Genomic DNA, 21,267 nt, shown 5'->3' on the forward strand with positions numbered 1-21,267 from the left:
TTAAAAAAAAAAATTTCTTCAACATGAACGTATTTATATATTATTTTTAGTGAATCCTTTAAGATGAGGCTTCATAATTTATGAATTCATTTTTGTGGATTGTTATCCTCATCTTCATAGTTGTTTTGATTTCACCCCTTTTCGGCCAACTCGTTTTACTTTTGTTTCTAACAACTAATAGTCACACATCTCTATTTTATAGAAAAGTAAAAACTTGTTGTAAAGAGATCCTTGGAATGAACTCTATAATTAGATTAACTGGACTAGTAAATTGACGTAGAGAAAAGTACGTCATAAATTTCAATTGTTGTTGTCATATTTTTTAGGGACAATTCTTAAAAGGACGATGAAGCCCAACGACGTCTGAAGTTCTAAGATGATCCAAAAGATAATAGGCTAAATCAAATTATTGTATTACTAGCGGGGCCTGTGGAAATTCCACAGTGACAGTAGAAATAATTGTTGATTTTGTTTCAATAATAATTATTTCTAATTAAAGATATTTTCATAGAATTAAAACTTACTCTGAGTATTATTTTTTAAAAATAAACTATGATTCACGTACGTACATTAAAGGCATTCAAATTATTAAATATTTCACAACTATTTTTACATCACAATTTTCAAAACAAAGTTTCGATGAGAAATCGTGTTAATGCAGGATAATAAGGTTTCTCTAAGAAAATAAACATAAAATTAATACACAAAAAACACGTTTTCTTTCAAAACGTACTGTCCAAAAGCGACATTTTTTTTTAAGTTGTTGTTTTTTTTTCTTATATTACGTTTTCAGTGATCGAGAGATCCTATTTATTAAAAAGCAGAATAGAAGGCGATTACATAGTACGAACATTAAATTTGCGTATCTAAATACTAATAATTTAATATTAGTAGTGTGTTTTCACTAGAGCTGTAACAACATTCATTATTTTGACCCTTGAGTATATATCCTTTAATATCTTATATGTTTATATATAAACGAACGGATGTGGTTCTCAGTTAATTAAGTGTGTCTTAATGTGTCGGATATATACTCGAGAGTCAAAAGAATTAAAAGAATATTCTGTTATCACAGCCGAAGTTATCAGCGTTTATCCTGCTTTTTAATAAATAGAATCTCCCGATCGGATAATTTATTATCTGGAACCATAACACATGTATGTTGCTTAAAGCTCGTCCTCATTATCTAAAGGTTTTGAGTTCGAATCGTGGTGTGAGATGTCTTCTTTTTTTTTTTTTTTTTGATTTTTTTAAATTTTAATATTGAAGCAGGGTTATTTAAGCCATTTTTCACGTGTTTTCAGATTTTTTAACGTTCGTTTTTTTGTTTTTTTTTACTTCGCTTATTCTGTGGTTTTCATTAACACCCCCACCGCCCGACCACACACACCAAAAAACACCCGGGCCACGCCGGGTACCCCCCTCCCCGCTAGTATATTATAAGATATAACTTGCTTATTTTAAAAGAGACGTAATTTATTTTGTTTTTGCTTTTTCTCAAGTAAAACTTTATTCTTTTCGAACTGTTACGATAGAAAAAATGTCAATATGTAAAACAGGCGAGACGTTATTTGTAAAAGAAGTATATCTCACGAGGCATATTATTTAAATATTTGTTCTGTTTATGCATGAATTTAGAATTATTCTATAAAATTAAGTAAAACAAAAATCTATATTCTTAAGCGTATATCATTAAATTTGTAATATTATCAGATACTAGCTGCCGGTATCCCAACGTTGCCCGAGAAAGTTTGATTATTTGATTATTTTTATTGTTTTTAACTTATTTTGACTTCACAATGAAGAAGTACGTTATTTTACTTTTCCTTTTCAGGACCCCGAGAACAATTGAATACCGCTACTGGTTATATTGATGCATCTCAAGTATATGGCTCTGATATCGATAGACAACTTATGCTGAGAGCAATGGAAGGAGGTAAGGAAATGACCCTAAATACATAAATACCTTTCATTTTTAGAAATCTATGTTCCTATTTACAATGCCGCCCCAGACAGAGTTAGACACCGGGGTCGTTTTTTAACGTGGAGAAAAGGAACAAACATAAAAATTGCCTCAGTCGTGAAGGATTTCTCCTCCACTGACAGAGAACAAGAAATTGAAGTGGAGCATCTGAAGAACAGATACTACACTTTGAGGTATTTATTTGCTCTCCTACTGAGCAAATTAGGCACAAGGCCGATTTTTAATGTGAGGAGTGAAGGAGAAATGGGGACCAACTCCCCGGGGTGTAGGGGAGCTGGATAGTGACAATTGGTATGATGGGTTGCCCCTACATTGACCAAGGTCTTATATGTGGAGTTTTTTGGATTTATTTGCTTCCCCACTGAGCAAATTAGGCACAAGGTCGTTTTTTAATGTGGAGAGAGAGGGAGGGGGAGGGAAAGGGGAGACCAGCTCCCGAGAGGTGGGAAATGGGAGCTGGATAGTAACTGTGGTCTGTATGGTGATCCCTACATTGACCAAGTTCAGATATGTGGGGTTACCCCCACATATGGTCTTTGCTTGGAGTATCTGCCGGAATCTTGTCCCGAAGGCCAAGAAATATATGTTATCATGTCTGTTTGTTTTCGTTCGTCATATCTTACTATTTTGAAGCTATTGTCACTTTGGAGTGTGTAGCTCAAAATATGACGAAACTGGTATGGAAATATGCGCGCTTACTTCAGTTTCGGTTAGATCGGTTTTGTAGGTGGAATGGGGAGTTATGAAGTACATTACGATACGGATTAGCAAGCATTGTGTGCTGTGTTCGAATCCAGCCGATTCCATAGCAACACTTTTATTTATTAATACTGACAATCTTCATCTTATTGGCAATCTTCTTATCTAAAAATTCAGGGGCATATTTTTTTGTTGTTGTTCTATGTCAAATGGAGTAATTCTGTATGAGCGAATTAAAAATTACGTCTTCTTTTAAGATAATGGTCATTTGAAGTTCATTCTGATCCGGGCAAAATATTTTCTGAAAGGAATTAAATCGAATTTCACATTTTCTTTCTAAATAGCATGATTTAACGATCAACATGGGAAACTGACGAACTATAATTAAATAGTGAGGCGCTTCTACACTATTGGGACGAAATTTCGGAAATCGTAATAGTGAATTTCACATGAAAACAATGGCATATATGTATTCCTCGTACTATTAAAATGACCATATCCAAAAATTACGAAAATCGATAAGGTAGAAAATTATTTATTAAAAAAATAAAAAATAGAATTTGAAAAAAAACGACCGTAAAACACAAGAGAGTTTTAAAAAAAAAGGGGGTAATTTTCTGTTTCGATTCAGACAAAATGGCGGCAATTTTTCACTTGATAACGCCATTAAAGTTTTTTTTAATAATTCAGTAATATTCAGGTAATTCCGACTGCATAATTTGGAAGTTACTATTGTAATTTAATAGAATTGACAAAAAACGAACAATTTCCTGCTTTGTCACCATTGTTCCGTCTGCAGAGCAGAAAACTAAAGTCAAAAGAACAGACAATCTTGACTAAAACCAAATAGAATAAATAGAACATTGACAAATTTTCGATGCTGACATCGTGTTAAACGCTGGTAAGATTTAATATAAAACATCTCTTATTCGATATTTTTGTTATTATGTAAGGATTTTATTTACTTTTTAATATAATTTATGGATAATTACTGGTTTGGATAACCATAACCGATTGATAGCATTAGCCATACGCTTAATGGTATCTTTATTAAATAATTAAACTTGTTCAAATCATTGAGAGAAAATAATTAACTCATAACATGCAGATATTAAACCGTAATGATAAAATCAATAATACACATAATAAAAGTAACAACAGAAATAATTGCAGTTTAGGGATAGAAATAAATGCCCATTACAAAAAAAAATGTTTGACTAAAAGTAAGTAACTCTAATTTAGTTAATTTTACCAATTATTCAACTTGCAGGTCTTATGAGAACCACACCAACTGATGATCTTGACTTGATGCCACAGGACAATTCCACGTTCTGCAGAGCGACCGAAGGCAATCTGTGCTTCATTGGTGGTAAGTTATGCAATCATCATCATCATCATCATCATCATCATTGGTGGTAAGTTATGTGTTCGTTACTATTATTCTTTGTGCTCACTAGGAGTTCTCCCACAGGTCATCAAAAGATATTTCTTATTGACAACAAACGGTGTTCCCTGGAGTCTGAGTTTCAACAAGTCTCCCCAGATTCCCAGTACTCTCCACCCCTTTTGATAATTTTTAAACATGAATTTGAATAATCACAACAGCCGCTTGGCATTGACTTCTCGCTGGAAATTACCATTGGTCATTACTGGAATTTGAGTGGCAACAAGTCTCACCAAGGTTCCAGTTCTCTTTGAATTCATCCAGTGGGGGGCCTGGTTAGTGCTTTCTATCTCGGTCATTCTATCCTCTTCAACCCTTATCTGCTATTTGGAGCGATGCCAGTTGATGATGACACTACAACTTTTGGAGGAGGGGGTTATTTACGATTATATAGTTTCAGTTTTCTTGGTTTATTATTATTATTATTATTATTATTATTATTTCTCATTTACAATGAGCTCTCACATTAGTCGATACCGGTGACCTTGCTGATAAAAAATATGTAGGTTTCCCTTGGATCTGTGTGACAACAAATCCTTCCATGTGGTTCTCTCTTTGAAATCCGAGAGAAAATAAATTTTCCCAAGATTCCAGTACCCTCCAGACCCTTCCAATCGACGTCTGAATGGCGTTATTCTTCGGTATTTCTATGTTCTTAGACTATTACTTTCTCACAATACCAACAAGTTTGGGGTGATTAATCAATATAGAAATCGGTATCATCATCAGAAAATCTGATGCTAAAAACAGCCCTTTTACTTTTGTTTGTTTTTATTTTAAACGTAATGATAACATCGTAAACCACCACTAAAACTTATATACCACCCTTCCACAAGTGTATTTTTTTGTTTGCTAAAATATATGCACAAATTACATGGTCTTTTTACGGTAATTCCAAAATTTAAAAAATTAAAAATAAACTCTATTGTTAAATACTTAGAGGTTTTAAAAGAATTGGAATCGGTAATTCTATCGGAATTGGGAATTTACAATGGAATCGGTAATTCTATTAACATTGGGAAAAATATCGAAATCGTTCCATCACTAGCAGTAGCCGATAGAAATAGAGAGGAAGGTTAAATCTAATATTCTTTTATATTTACCCAAGATGTCTCTACTCCTTTGAGGTCGTTTTATTATGCAGCATTAAAAGGCAGATAGGTCTTAAGGTGGAGTACTGCTACGACGCTGTTGGAAGCAAAAAGGGAAACAAGTGAAAATGTAGAAAGAGACTAAGCGTGCCAACTCAAACAAGGAAATCCATTAAACGAATAAAACCCATGTAAAATATAACAGATAGTTATGGCATTCTTTTAGAGTTTGTACAAATAAGAAGGTATGTGGTATTTTCTGGTTTGAAACAAGCAGACATATTATTGTCGTTTGATTTTGTAAGAAAGCTGTCAGTAAAAGTTTATATGTCACACTTGTTAACTACGTGTATTTGTGAAGAAGCGGCCACACACACAATAAACATTTTATATACATATACGACAACAGAAAAGCATTTTAGCTACGAGACGACACACTGTATATATCACAACGTTAAAGAGAATCAGAAAATAGCCACAAGTGTAAACAAATTAAGCCTAGGTATTTGGACAATATCAAAACATTGTTAATTCACTACCCACATAGCAGCAGCCGAATAGCGCAATAGTTAGAATGGCATTTGGGTATTGAGGTAGTTGCTTGTCTAGCCGCACTGATTAGCTGTGAAACAGCGAAACAGTACTGTATGTGGATGACTATATATATATATATATATATATATATATATATATATCCTTTGGCTACATAACATGTATTCATTTTGGTGCCGTGCATTGCATTCCCACATAGGGGGTTAGTTGGTTGATTGTTTTTGTTTTACGGCATATCAACCCTTTTCAGGTTATATAATGCCGAATCTAAAGATTTTGGAGAAGAATTTTTTAATAGAGTATATTTGTTTTTTTTAAGTTGGTTTCTATTTAATCCATAGTTGGGACCCTAACAGGTACTACCACTCCGGGTCAGAGTGGACCTGGGAGCAATGGCAATTAAAGGGTAACTCCACACTCCCCAAAGCCCACAAGCTGGGGCCTCACCATCGGATGTAGTTTAAGGCCATATCCAGGACCACACATGTAGGGCATAACGAACCCGAAACATATGTGTTACCATACATACAATTTCAACCAAAAAAAAAACAATAACAGAAATAGGGGTCCAATTTTTGAAGAAGAAAAAAAGTTATATATTAAACGAGCTGGAAAGAAAAAAAAATACAAGTCAAGAAGAAATATATTATTGATTATCAAAACACACACACACACACACAACCACTTAGAACAATTTCCTCCACTCTCCATCTGCGCTAAATCTAAACACACATTCCATGAACAAATCTTCTTTCCTAGGTCTACCCGCCTGTAGAATTCTGTTCCGCTGGCTTGCTTTCCAGCTGACTACAATATGGTCGTCTTCAAGTCCAATGTAAACAAGTTCTTGTTGAGTCGCCTCCTTTAAATAATCAATTTATACCCAATTTCCATTAGTAACGATTACTATGCTGTTGTCCTGGTGCCCACCATACAGTCATTAACTTTTATTCTTGAGTGGCATTCAGACCGTGATAAGTTGTGACTTACTTGTACAAAAAAAAAGAAAAAGAAAAATAATAAGCAAACAAAACTGAAACTTATGGAAGCCTTTTTTTATTTAACTTCAGAGAACACAGTTTTGCCAATGAGACATCATTGGTAATGACTAGAGCTGTGACAACAGCATATTCTTTTCGTTGTTTTTACTCTTGAGTATATATCCGTTAATATTTATATGTTTTTATATACACGGATGTGGTTCTTGGTTGATTAAGTGTGTCTTACTGTGTCGGATATATACCCGAGAGTCAAAAGAATGAGAAGAATATTCTGTTGTCACAGTAATGTTAAATCACTTACTGAGAAATCCACCTGAAACAAGCGACTGTGAATCAGAGAGCTATATTTATAAGGGCATCATAATTAGGGAGTTTTTCAACAATATTTTGCATATTTTAAAATGATTTATAATACATTAATAAACCTTCTCTTCCTTCACAGGTGATTTATACTGCCCATCTCTCAAAGCGTCTCATTGATCAATCCAGTTTAATTAGTTCATGTATACGTAAAGCCTCACTATTATTGCTTTGTGTTATAATATTTTAAATGGTCGTTAAAAGATTATATATATTTTTATTATTGAGAAAAAAACTAATCAGATTTTAAAATATCTTTTGTGTTCACTTTCTATCAAATAACAGGTGACGGCCGAGTGAATGTGCAGCCAATGATGATGTCCCTGCATCATTTATTTGTCCGTGAACACAACCGTCTGGCCAATATCATTAGCACCGCTAACCCAGACTGGACCGACGAAGTGATCTTCCAAGAGACCCGCAAATTGGTTATTGCTGAAATGCAACACGTCACCTACAACGAGTACTTGCCCAAGATTGTCGGACCCACCATGATGGAAACATACAGCCTTAACACTCTTACCCAGGGTTATTCCATGTACCTGGCCAACATTAACCCTTCCATTCGTAATGGTTTTGCCTCAGCTGGAATTATCTACAGTCATTCCGGTCTTCGAAGTCTGATCACTATTGGAGACTCACAGAACACGCTTAGTTCTTTGTTCTACAATTCTGATGTCTTTTACAGTGGAACTGATGCCCCAACTCTTGTCTTCCAGGGACTCACCACAGATATGGCACAAGGAATTGATAGGTGAGAATGTTACTCTCAAGAGAAAATGTTGGGAAGGTGCTCTTGTTTTTAGATAAATAAGTAAATGTCATAGTTTATTTCCTAGAGCTCCCCATCTGTGGAAGACAATATCGTGGAGCTGCTTCCCAGCTGGTGATGACATGGTCGTTTTCAAGTATAATGTAAATAAGTTCTTATTGAGCCGTCCTCTTCATAGCAAGTGCCCGACTGAACTCTAATGTATGGTTCCTCCTTGCCAAACTCTCACAAAAAAAACACTTTACTAGCTACAACCACTATATAGGATTTCCTCTACTCTCTATCTGTGCCTAAATCTAAACGCAGATTCCATGAACAAAGCTTTTGTTCCCAGAACTGCCAGCCTGTGGAACATTGTTCCACTAGCCTGCTTCCCGGTTGAATATAACATGGTAACCTTCAAATCCAATGTAAACAAGTTCTTGCTGAGCTGTTCCCTTAAATAATCAAATTTTACCCAATTTACACGATTAAGGATTACTACACTACCACCTTACATTCATTTACCCTCATCCTTGAGTGATGCTGATAAGCGGTGATCCTGCAGTAAAAAAAAATAATAAATTTGTTGATTATTACATATTATGAAAGCACATAGAAAATCCTGCGCCGAAATATGAACATGATTTATGCGAGCGAGTGGCTATTTAAAATAAAGCACGCTTCAAACACTCTAGGTGATTGAAAATACATTTATCGATTTATTTTTACATTTTTGTCGAGTAGTTTTATTATGTCCAGTGTAAGATGGATGGACAGACATTTGGAGAATTATTGTAATAGATTATGATGTATCATGTTTTTGTTGTGATTACTAATGTCATAGACAGAGTGACATGCGATAACTCCCTCTACATCACAAGTCCTCTTACTGCTATCAGAATCACCGGGTTCAAATATTTTTAATCGGGTTACATACAGTTTAACCATACTGCTTATACACAAATCGTTCCAAAAGTAAGGTTTTCTATTTTTAACTCAAAAACTAACACATTGAAGAGCTAAAAAACGGGAGTGTTACCATTAAAACGAGTTACCTTTTGTGCTCCCGAATTGATTTTTCTACATAGTCATCACCATTCTCAATGCAGTTTTGCCAGCCTCTTTCTGTGCCTCAGTCGTAAAAGTCTGGTGCACACTTTGTCACTCACATCTCTGTTGCTACTCTGAAATCGACGAACCTATCTCCTAACTGTGTTGATAACAACTGCAGTTCAATTTTTTCTGCATGGAAGAATTTAATGGTGCATCTCTGTTTCTAACTCACGTCCATGACAGGGGTTGCTTTCTTATAGTTTCACATTGTCAGTACCTGCAACCGAGAGATGAAAATTTCAGGTCATGAATGCATGAGTTTAGTTATCATAACAATGTAGTTTGCAATCTCCTCTAATCAATTCTGACGGAATAAAAGTAAAAATAAATATGAGGCATTACTTTTGGAATGTCTCTCGTAGATAGATAGATAGATAGATAGATAGATAGATAGATAGATAGATAGATAGATAGATAGATAGACAACATTGTGTATGTATGTGTCTGTATGTATGATTAATCTCTCTTAAATAGAATATTGTTTATTTCCTTGCAGGATGATGAGTGAAGAACTGACCAATAAACTGGTCGAAACTGTCCCTGGCAACGGCTGGGATTTGGCTGCCATTAACGTCCAAGCTGGACGTGACATTGGACTTCCAACATACAACGCCTGGCGTCAGTGGTGTGGACTCGACGTGGCTACCAATTTCACAACTCTTGCTGACCATTCCGAAGATGACGCTAACCTCTTAGCGTCCCTTTACACGTAAGACATGTTTAAGCAATTCAAAATACAAGCTAGTTAAATGAATAAGCGTATTTGAAACTCGTAGAATTTTTGTATTTTCTTTTTTCCGACCATTTTTCCTCCTTACAAACTTCATTAATTTATTTTTTTTTTAATTTATGCATAGGAATTTATGCCGACGTAATTATACAAAATTATTTTTAAATGTTTTTTTTTCTATCTCTATCTCTCTGTCTCTCTCTCTCTCTGTCTCTCTCTCTCTCTTTCTTTCTTCTTCTCGCTGTCCTTTCTGTGCTTGTGTCTTTCTTTCTGTCCCTCTTCATATCTATTCTCTCTTTCTTTCTCTCTCCCTCCTCGCTTTCTCTCTCTCTCTCTCTCTCTCTCTCTCTCTCTCTCTCTCTCTCTCTCTCTCTCTCTCTCTCTCTCCATATATATATTTTTTCTGTAGAAATATATTTTTTATAATCTATACCAATCCTTATTTAAGAAGAGCAATGTAATTACAGAGCAATATAATGAATAAATGTAAAAAAAACATATTCCTAAATCCATGATGTTGACGATCTTATAATTTATTCCTTTAATTCAGTTGACATTTGCAATTGTCAAGAATTGTAAATGTCAACTGAATTAAAGGAATAAATTATAAGATAGTCAACATCATGAATTTTGTAATATAGTTTTTTGTCATTTATTCACTATATATATATATATATATATATATATATATATATATATATATATATATATATATATATATATATATATATGAGATTAATAGAAATAGTATTCCGACGAAATAGAGAAATAAAAAGGAACAAAACCGAGTTATGTGTTCATCAAAGATTTAAACATTTTCGTATGAAAACTGTGACGCTGTTCCAATTTAGAAACGGAAAAAGACGTTGGAAATTCAAAAAATTGGAAACAGTGTCACACTTTTCGCAAGAAAATTTTTAATATTTGTACTGGTGTTTTTGTTTTCTTAATTTCATTCATCCAGAGGAAGTCTCTAAATAAAGACGAAACGTTATGAACAAATAAATCGGTTTGTTCCTTTTTATTTTTCTCTCCATATATATGTACACACACACACACACACACACACACACACACACACACACACACACACACACACACACACACATAGAGTGAGTTATGAAAATATAATTATGGTTAGTAGCTACACAGGCATTTCGTCTCCATAAGCAATCGTCAAGCTAAAATGGATGGAGTTCATGTCACCAGGTGTTTTTTTTTATATACACATAGTCTTTCATCTAGCTAGCTAACATATCGTATTCTTTATTATTCCATCCATTCGTTTAACGTTTCCATTAGCCAATATCAGGGCTTTTCTCAAAAGAAGGTTCGGCTGAAATATACTTTCTCTTCTTTTGGTCTGTTTTGTATAAGTGTGACTCACGCTTTTTTGTAGAAGTGTCGAATTAATAGGTGATTTTATTCTATTACGTGTGTGTTTGCGCATTTGCATACATATGATATGAAGGAATAAAGAACGGTGTTCAATTTAGTAAATAAGTGCGTGTGATATGTGTTTATTTCTCTATTATGTATTATTAAATAATTGGACTTCCCTTACCTTTACCGAAGCACGAGGTATGGATTATCCAATTATTCAATAATACATAAGGTAGAAATAAACGCACACACATATACACACACACACATACACATGTGTGTGTGCTGGAAAAAGTTAATCCAACCTGGTTTGTGTATATATATATATATATATATATATATATATATATATGTATATATATATATATATATATATTCATGGACATGTGTTTCGTCATCAAACAACTCATCAGCATGGTTGAACCCAGTGAGATTTGCAACCAGAATTCCAGAGTCTGGAGTCTGAAGCTCTATTTCTGAGCCAACTGACACTAGTAATAAGTGTATCGCCTTTTTTTTTTTTGTAGTTTTCATTTATTTGTTTGTTTTGCCTGCGATATTTAGTATAGTTATATTTAGATAATTTTCTTTTGAGGCAAAGATATTGTTCTTGAAATAATCTCTCCTTAAACTGTTTATATATATATATGTGTGTGTGTGTGTGTGTGTGTGTGTGTGTGTGTGTGTGTGTGTGTGTGTGTGTGTGTGTGTGTGTGTGTGTGTGTGTGTGTTCTTAACGTTTATGTGTATCATTGAATACCATATAGCCATGTGCATTCATGTCCATATAGGAAATGTTCTCCTGTACTTACTTTTAAACTTGCAATAAATATTCGTTTTCAGTATTTCCATTTCCACTTTCGATTTTTCTTCTGTAGGAGCGTCGAAGACATCGACGTTTGGACTGGTGGTGTTTCTGAAATTCAGATTGAAGGTGGAAGCGTTGGACCATTGTTCGCATGCATTGCAGCGCGCCAATTCCAGGCTTTGAAAATGGGCGACCGATTCTGGTATGAGAATGCAGGACCAAACCAACTGTCCGTCGGTAAGACATTTCACTAAACTACATTAGATTCTCAACAACGTTTCAGAACTTTAATTAATAGAGACATGAATTATAAATTTAACTTATTCTCTTTAGTTTGTTTTTTAATTAGTTATTTATGATATTTAATTAGTTATTGCCAATAACTAATTAAATAATGTCATTATTTAATAAGGTGTTGACATTATTTAATTAGTTATTGAAAATATTTAATTAGTTATTGACATTATTTAATTAGTTATTGTCATTATTTAATTAATTATTGGCATTATTTAATTAGTTATTGAAAATATTTAATTAATTATTGACAATATTTAATAAGTTGTTGACATTATTTAATTAGTTACTGACATTATTTAATTAATTATTGACATTATTTAATAAGTTATTCACATTATTCAATTAGTTATTGACAATATTTAATTAGTTATTGACATTATTTAATTAGTTATTCACAATATTTAATTAGTTATTGACATTTATTACCATTATTATTTAAGTATTGATGATTATTGTTATTATTTAGTAATATTGTTGAATGATAGGGCACACTTTTCAAAATGAAAATAAAACTAAAATGATTTTAGTATTTCGAAATATAACTAATCGTTTTCTGTTAAAAAATGTCGTCAATTCTTTTCATAAAACTGGCAAAAATTTTTACTTATTTTTTAAATAATAATCCATATTAATTCATCACTCTGTATCGAAGGATACCATAATAGTTCACTTTACCTCATCATAACAAATATCTATACATAATTTTAGCTAGATCCGCCTGGTAGTTTCTGAGAAAATTATGAGAGTAAATGTGATAAATTATGTTTTATAGACAATCTCAATCTTATTCCCGTGCATCCTACTTATTGATTGATTTGTTCTCTGTCGTTTTACTGTTTTCATTACTAATTTACTATGTGTAGTTTCGCCTAATTTGAATTTTTTTCTTCCTCTTCAGCTTTACCGTGTTAGAATAGGTGGAGAATTCGGCTGCTGTTGTCAAAGGCGAAACTACACATAGTAAATTAGTAATAAAAACAGCAAAACGACAGAGAACAAATCAATCAATAAGTAGGATGTACGGGAAGAACAACCCTGACGATGGTCAATCGAGACCGAAAACGTTCGGTAAACTAGGGGACTTTATAAGAACTTTGGATCCCACAACAAAAATACTTGTACGAAAACAAGAAAAATGCAAAAGAAAGATCATAAAAAGAAGAACGAAGATCCTCTTCAATAAAATATGCGCGAATATATATATATATATATATATATATATATATATATATATATATATATATAAAATCCCCGAAACAGTGTTTCATGGTAAACAACTGATGATCCCTTGAGAAATATTAAAAAAATTGGTATTATAGTAAATTCGAGAGAGTTGATGCAGTGATTGCAGGTGATTAAATGACTTACTGACTAGATGGGTTTTTTTTAACGAATGATAAAAAGTAATTTTTTGTATAGTTTCAAATGCTAAAAACTTCAAAGACTATATATATATATGACAAAATATTATATCCCTGTCTTTTTCACGGAGATTGCTCCAGGTAACACATGAAGACATTTGATAAAAAAACAAAAGATTATTGCAAAGACAGAAGATGCTTATTGGCCCATAACCTTGGTCTTTAAAAGAGTAGAAGGAAAACAGTCAACAGGTAGAGAGTTCCATAAGCTTGTAGTTCTTGAAACGAAGCAACTGAAATAGGAAGCCATGTTATAATGAAACATCAAAACAACGAATTGGTGAAGACCACTAGACCAATGAGTCAAACGAGCTGGAACAAAAGAAGCAGAGAATAGATCAGGCAATTCTGAAGAAAAAATAAATTATGCTAATTTATTTAGAAAACAGTAGAACTTTATTTCAAAACCATTTCCACCGTGGTATAGATTTAGACTTGTTGCGTGTCCAATTATGCATATTTAAAAAAAAACATTTAAATATGAATTAGATTGATTAAAATAAATCAGAAACTACCACTCGTCAATTTATTGTCATTCCTTGAAGGCGGTAAAAACTTATCCCAATTAATTCTTACGGTGAATATCACTTATATTCTTTCCCGAAATTATATTTATAATTGCGCAATTCTTTCTTTTTCCGTTTTCCGTTTTCACCTTGTACGTTATATGCTTTTATTTATTTTTATCAAATTTGTTTGAAACGCTTGTTTATTCTTAAGCTTTAATATCTCTGAAAACGATATATGTATGCAAAAAAGATTGACGGCACCCCTAAAAATGAAAAGAAACTTTCCACTAACTGACCCCTCCCCTAAATCAGCCCACCCACCCCTTCCTGAATAGATAGCAACTCGATATCACAAACGCCATATGACCGGGTCAAGTGAATCGACCAGCATGGTTTTAAGCCTCAAATGTCGAAGATAAAAAAAAGCTTAAAGATTTATCCGTTTAGCATGAAAATAAGCAAATATTCTTTACATTTCCAGGTATATTGTACCTATTTACTATGCCTCCCCACGGGACAGAGTTAGACACCAGGGTCGTTTTTTAACGTGGAGAAAAGGTACAAAAATAAAAATTGTCTCAGTCGTGAAGGATTTCTCCTCCACCGAAAGAGAACAAGAAATAGAAGTGCAGCATCTGAAGAACAGATGGTATTTATTTTAGGCAAAAAGGGGGCACTCTGGTTACCAAAAATAATAATTGTCCCAGTATAGAGGGTTTCCCCTCCATTGACTGGTACAAATTATCTTAAGTGCAGCATCTGAAGAAAAGATACTACACTTTGATCTTGTCCCGAAGGCCAAGGTATATTGTAACCGATAGTTTTTCTCCACTTAAAATAGAATTATAAACAACGAAACAATTTATTCACCTGGCTTAGATAATAAATCATGGCTATAGTAAGAAAAGAATCGCTAAAAAAAAAAATATGCCAATTTATTTAGAAGACAGTAGAATTTTATTTAAGTATAATACTTATTATCTACAAACCATGCAAGTGCGCTTATGAGCCTGGTCTGGAACCCCGACGTATAGCTTACCTTTCCTATTTGATTTTTCAGTAGAGTTTGTAAATTAACTAGGTAACCCATCTGGAAGTGAATGACTTTAAAGAGTTTTTTTTTTGTTTGTTTTGGTTTTTTGTTTTTAACAAATGCGCTGAAACACTGATGTCATAATAGTATTTATAAAAAAGACTGAGACTAGCAATATCACGTCTGTGAGAGAGAGGTTGCAGAGAAGAAGAAAAGGTGGTGACCAAACAAATTGCAGATACGTTTCCGCACCTTATTGAGAACCCTCAAATAGGACTGAGATTCACCAACCCGAATATGACAGCAGATACTCTATACATGATCGGATAGTAGATTTGCATAGATAGAGAAAAGCGTCAGGTATCAGAAAATGTTTGGAGCAATAGAGAGAACCGACGTTACAGGAAGTAGAAAGGACGATGGGTTTAATGTACGGACTCCAAGAAAGATTTTATGAGAAAGAAAGACCAAAAAGTTTCAAAAGCGATTTCTCCTCAAGAGCAAAGACATCCATGAGAATCTCAGCAAGAAAAATGACACATCTACGATTGAGAGACACAAGCTGAGACTTAACAGGATTAAATGAAACAAGGCATTTCATACCCCAATCCATAACTAGATTAGCTGCATATTTCAACTAATCTAAGGCATTTGAACGAGAATCAACACCAGAATGGAGAGTGATGTCATCAGTATGGATATCACATTATTTTTATTATTATTCTAACTCATCAATTCTGTTTATTGTCACACATACACGTTTACACATATTAACACATCAGATACCGTGAAGGCAATAAATGCTAAAATATTGGCGACTTTGCCCGGTCATAAAATACGCTTAAATATGATATTTTAACTTGTTCAGATTTCGTATATATTATTATAGAGTCGTGATTTCAAGAGTAAAAAAAATAGTATTTAGGTACCATCAGCTAGAATCGAAACCGAAACTGTAGCATTCAAAGCTGATGGCATTACTACTGTGCTGTGACACGCATATAAACCGATTAAAAATTAATAATTGAAAATAAACTAAGATAAATGTATAAAAAGTTTCACGAATTTTTCAAATTTTACAAAAAATTTTAACCGGCTAAAGACACATAAAAAAAACATCCTGTAAAAAAATCCAATCATTTGAAGCCCCTAAGACCACTCTGCGACTTTTAGTTTCGGAGGAGATAGAGTTTGAAAATATAGAGACCGACAAATAGATAGCCATTTACATATAAGAGAATATCTGACTAGCTCTTCCTAATGCCATTTTTGTTATTATTTCAGATACCGTGAATGCCATCCGAAACGTGACCATGTCTCGTCTCATCTGTGACAACACCAACATCCAACAAATCCAGGGAGATGCATTCATTGCTGCCTCCGAAACGTAAGTCGTTCATTTGCAAATTTTTATAGGTGCCCCATACAGTATAAACACTAAATTATGTTCATAGAAATACTGTTGCAATTATGATAGTAAAAAAAAGTTCTTGCTATGAATGTCTAACATGGAAGAACTAAAGATCGAAGCTCAGTCGAGCACTTTCCATGAAAATAATGATAAAGGTATCCTGCATGCTCATTGGACTTGGCGCCTCTTGATTTTTCTTGCTGGGTTGCTTAAAAATGAAATATTTAGAAGGAAGCAACTAAGTTTAAGCAATTAAAGTAATTTTTTGAAGAAGAAATGTTGGAGAATAATTCTGGAGATGTCAGAAAATGTGATGCAATCATTTGTGAGTTGCTTGCAAAAATGTATAGCAAGTAGAGGATTTTTCTTTGGTAGTATACGGCACAAACCTGACAAAATCATATAAATGAATACAGGATAATGACCTTACGTGGTCGTTATCCTGTATAATCATACTTCTTTTTATTATAACCTAGCAGTGCTATCCAGTGGCTTTCGGGATAAAGATAGCAAAATAGAATAAACTTTTAAATAAATTTGTCTCCTTTTCTCTTGTTTTCTCTCTCCAATGATCGCTTCAATAATATTAAAATTAGCACAAATTTTTGGAAGCAGATTAAATTGCAAGAGATTCATTGACTTGAGTTTTGTAATGAAGGGCTTGGGACTAAAGTTATATATATATATATATATATATATATATATGTATATATATATATATATATATATATATATATATATATATATATATATCACTACTTCATTTACTCACATGAATTTAATATACGAAAGTATAGATTTATGCGTAAACTTTAAGTATTTACTTCAACAGTGCTCAATACGTAGGTAGAGCTAGTTAGTAATTTATAAAATATATATGGCGATTAAGCTACACTGAATATTCTGCGTTTCATCCACTATAGGATTCGTCAGGCTTGCCTGACAAATCCTATAGTGGATGAAACGCAGAATATTCAGTGTAAAATATATGGCGATTAAGCTACACTGAATATTCTGCGTTTCATCCACTATAGGATTCGTCAGGGCCTGACGAATCCTATAGTGGATGAAACGCAGAATATTCAGTGTAGCTTAATCGCCATATATTTTATAAATTACTATATATATATATATATATATATATATATATATATATAGCTGAAACCACTGTCAATATTTTTCCCCACTCTTTATCCGTGTCTAAATCAAAATGTAGATTCCATGAACAAAGCTTTTTTCTTAGAACTGCACGCCTGTGGAACTCTCTACCACTTGCCTGTTTCCCTCCTGACTTCAACATGGATGTCTTCAAGTCCAACATAAACAAATTCCTGATGAACCGCCCCCCCCCAAGTAATGACACTTTATCAAATCTCCAATACTAATGAATACTGCAACACTATCCCATTGATTACTGTACACAAAATAACCTTTATCACCGAGTGGCTTCTGGGCCTTGATAAGTGGTGACCTCCATGTAAAAAAAATTTTTTTTTAATATATATGTTAGTGTTGGGACGATTAATCATAATCAGAATCAGAAATCAGAAGAATTGGAACATTTGGGGTATTGGAATCAGAAAAGTTTGTGACTATTTTCCGATACCAAAAACGATTCCTTTAATTATCTTTTGTTTTTTATTTGATTTTGTCTAAACCAAATTCTTCCACTACTGGTACTAATGATAGAATCATAAATATGTATTGATTTTTAACTAAAACTAAAATCTATAGGTCATCCCTTACAAGTGAATTTTTATGCTTGAGAAAATATCTGTATGCTTTACATGTGTTTTTACGATAATCGGTAAAACTAATGACTCTATAGCTTAATATTTAAAAAATTATAATAGTCAGAATCGGTAATTGGATTGGAATCAGAAATTTGGTACAGAATCGATAATGTTATCAGAATCGGGGAAAATATTGGAATCGTCCCATCACTAATATATACATATATATATATATATATATATATATATATATATATATATATATATATATATATATATATACTGTATTAACAAAACCATTTACTGAATTACACAAACCCAGAAAACTCAGTTTATTACAAACAAGTATATATATATATATATATATATATATATATATATATATATATATATATATATATATATATATGTATATATATTAGTGTTCGGACGATTAATTGGAACCGGGAATCAGAAAAATCGGAAGATTTGGGTGTATCCGAATCGGTATTGGAATCAAAAACATTGATGCCTATTTTCCGATGCCAAAACGATTCTTTTGTCTTTTTTTATTTGATTTTGTTTAAAGTAAAATCTTCCAATGCTGGTAATAATGATTAAATAAATAAATAGTTATTGATTTAAAAAAAAAACAGTAAAGCTAAAATCGATAGATCATCCTCCACAAGTGTAATTTTACGTTTAGGAAAATATCTGCATATTTAACATGTTTTTTTTACGAAAACTGGAGAAAATAATAATTTTATAGTTAAATAATTACGGATTTATAAAGAATCGGAATCGGTAATTGTATCGGAATCAGGAAAAATATTAGAATCATCTCATCACTAATATATATATACATATATATATAAACCTTTATATATATATATATACACACATATATATATATATATATATATATATATATATACGAGCAAACAGTTAATAAAACATGTTAAAAAAACACTTTGAAAAAGAGTTAAAAACATATTTAATCTGAAAAGGGAACACTAGATAAATGGATAGTCCTTAATCCGCGGAGTTTCGAAGAAATACTTTCCTTCTCATCAGAGGGTAGGAATTAGCAAAATGCTAATTCCTACCCTCAACTAAGAGTGGAGGCTGTTTTTGTCATTTTAGACCGAAACAGTAGATCTATTGTTATGATTAATGGTAATTTTGTTTACCTAAATTGAATAAAAAAATATATATATATATGTATGTATGTCTGTGTCTGTGTGTGTGTATATATTTTATTCAATTTTCACCCCAAACAAGGCACAGTGCCACTTTGAAGTAGGTGGCTACTATCAGGGACTTAATTTGCAGGGGCTTTATGAAGGGAGATGAGTAGCAAGATGTCTGTTCACATTACACTTGAACTTCTGCATGTCAGTACACTTGGGAAAGCAGAATCCCGGAAGGGAGTTCCAAAGTCTAACAGTTCTGGGGAAGAAACTACTGGAGTAGAAGGCTTTCTTACACCTAGGGATCTCTACTGTGAAGGGGTGGGATTTACCTGCTTGTCAGGTTTGTCGGGGGTAATTACGTCGAGGGGGTACAAGTGCTTGTAGTTCGTCAGAGCATTCACCATTAAAGTAACAACTGGGCAATCCAATTTCGACAATCAATCCATCAGAAACTGGGCCATTTCGGATGTCTTTTTTTCTGTCAGGCTGAGGCATTCATCCCCACACGTGATAAAAAAGGATTTTAATTACATTGTCAATCTTGATCCACAGCTGCCATTAAAATTCTATGTCACATGTCTATGATTGATTATACATAAGAATATAAATGTAATTAATATCGAAATCAATCACTAAAATAAATGCTTTCTTTATTAAACAGGAATCCAATTGTAGATTGCTCTTCCCTCCCGGCTGCTGACCAATGTTCCTTGGTAAGAACCTACAGTGCTTGGACTGCCTGGAGCGACTGTATCAATAACCAAAGGGTTCGAACCCGAACCTGCCTTACACCTGCCACCGGTGCATGTTCCTGCGATGGTGTACCTGCCGAGACTCAAATCGGACAATGCAATGTTTTTGGACCTGCAGCCTAATCGAGTTTTGAATTATGAAACCATATGATCCGTCCATTCTTTGTAAATCACGCGCATATGTTTTAATAAAATTGATTTGTTTTTTTAAAAAAAAATAATTCTTTTGTTTTTTCTTTTTTTAATATCTGTCATTTTGGAATATGTTTACAACGAGACGTGCTTCTGAGTAAACGTAACAAATTTGTCTCACTCATATTTATAAATAATTTATATATTTTATTTTTTACATGGGGTCACCACTTATCAAGGCCCGAAGGCCACTCAGGGATAAGGGTTATTGCGTGTACAGTAATCAATGAGATAGTATTGTAGTAATCATTAGTATTGGGGGTTTTGATTGAGTGTCTTACTTAAGGGGGCGGTTTGTCAGGAGTTTGTTTATGTTGGACTTGAAGACATCCAAGTTGTAGTCAGGTGGGAAACAGGAAAGCGGCAGAGAGTTCCACTGGCGTGCAGTTCTAAGAAAGAAACTTTGCTCATGGAATCTACGTTTGGATTTAGGCACAGATAAAGAGTGGGGAAAATTATTGACAGTAGTTTCAGCCAGACGGGTGTTTCTCATGAAAGATTGGCGAGGGGGGACGAGAGATTGGGAGCTCAGACAAGCACCTGCCATGGAAATAACGATAAAACAAAGACTGGCTCGCAACGTCTCTTCTGTGGGAGAGAGGTTGCAGGGAAGAGAAAAGGGCATCCCCACTAAACCACAAAGTCTATTTTGTACTCTGTCAAAGCAGGATAGGCTGTTTTTAGCAGCTCCTGCCCAGATTTGGCAGCAGTACTCCATCCTTGGACGTACTTGGCTTTTATACAGATAGAGAATTGCATCAGTAGTGAGATATCTTCTGGAGCGGTAGAAGGATCCCACCATTTTCTCAGCGTCTCTGGCAACAGATT

General features: G+C 33.5%; 1 protein-coding gene across 1 annotated transcript in view; it reads left to right on the plus strand.

The window, feature by feature from the left end:
- LOC145278034 (salivary peroxidase/catechol oxidase-like) overlaps window positions 1-20,455 on the plus strand; it is a 39,593-nt gene extending 19,138 nt beyond the window's left edge. The window contains exons 8-14 of the mRNA XM_080130252.1: window positions 1,835-1,936; window positions 3,954-4,052; window positions 7,417-7,885; window positions 9,495-9,707; window positions 11,990-12,156; window positions 16,464-16,566; window positions 20,157-20,455. Of these exons, the coding sequence (XP_079986378.1) occupies window positions 1,835-1,936; window positions 3,954-4,052; window positions 7,417-7,885; window positions 9,495-9,707; window positions 11,990-12,156; window positions 16,464-16,566; window positions 20,157-20,370 (1,367 nt within the window). The 3' untranslated portion in view covers window positions 20,371-20,455. The remainder of the gene's footprint in view (window positions 1-1,834; window positions 1,937-3,953; window positions 4,053-7,416; window positions 7,886-9,494; window positions 9,708-11,989; window positions 12,157-16,463; window positions 16,567-20,156) is intronic.
- Window positions 20,456-21,267: the final 812 nt, after the last annotated feature.

This window comes from Euprymna scolopes, chromosome 6 (assembly GCF_053919585.1).
Source record: "Euprymna scolopes isolate OS-2025 chromosome 6, ASM5391958v1, whole genome shotgun sequence".
Classification (NCBI taxonomy): domain Eukaryota; kingdom Metazoa; phylum Mollusca; class Cephalopoda; order Sepiida; family Sepiolidae; genus Euprymna; species Euprymna scolopes.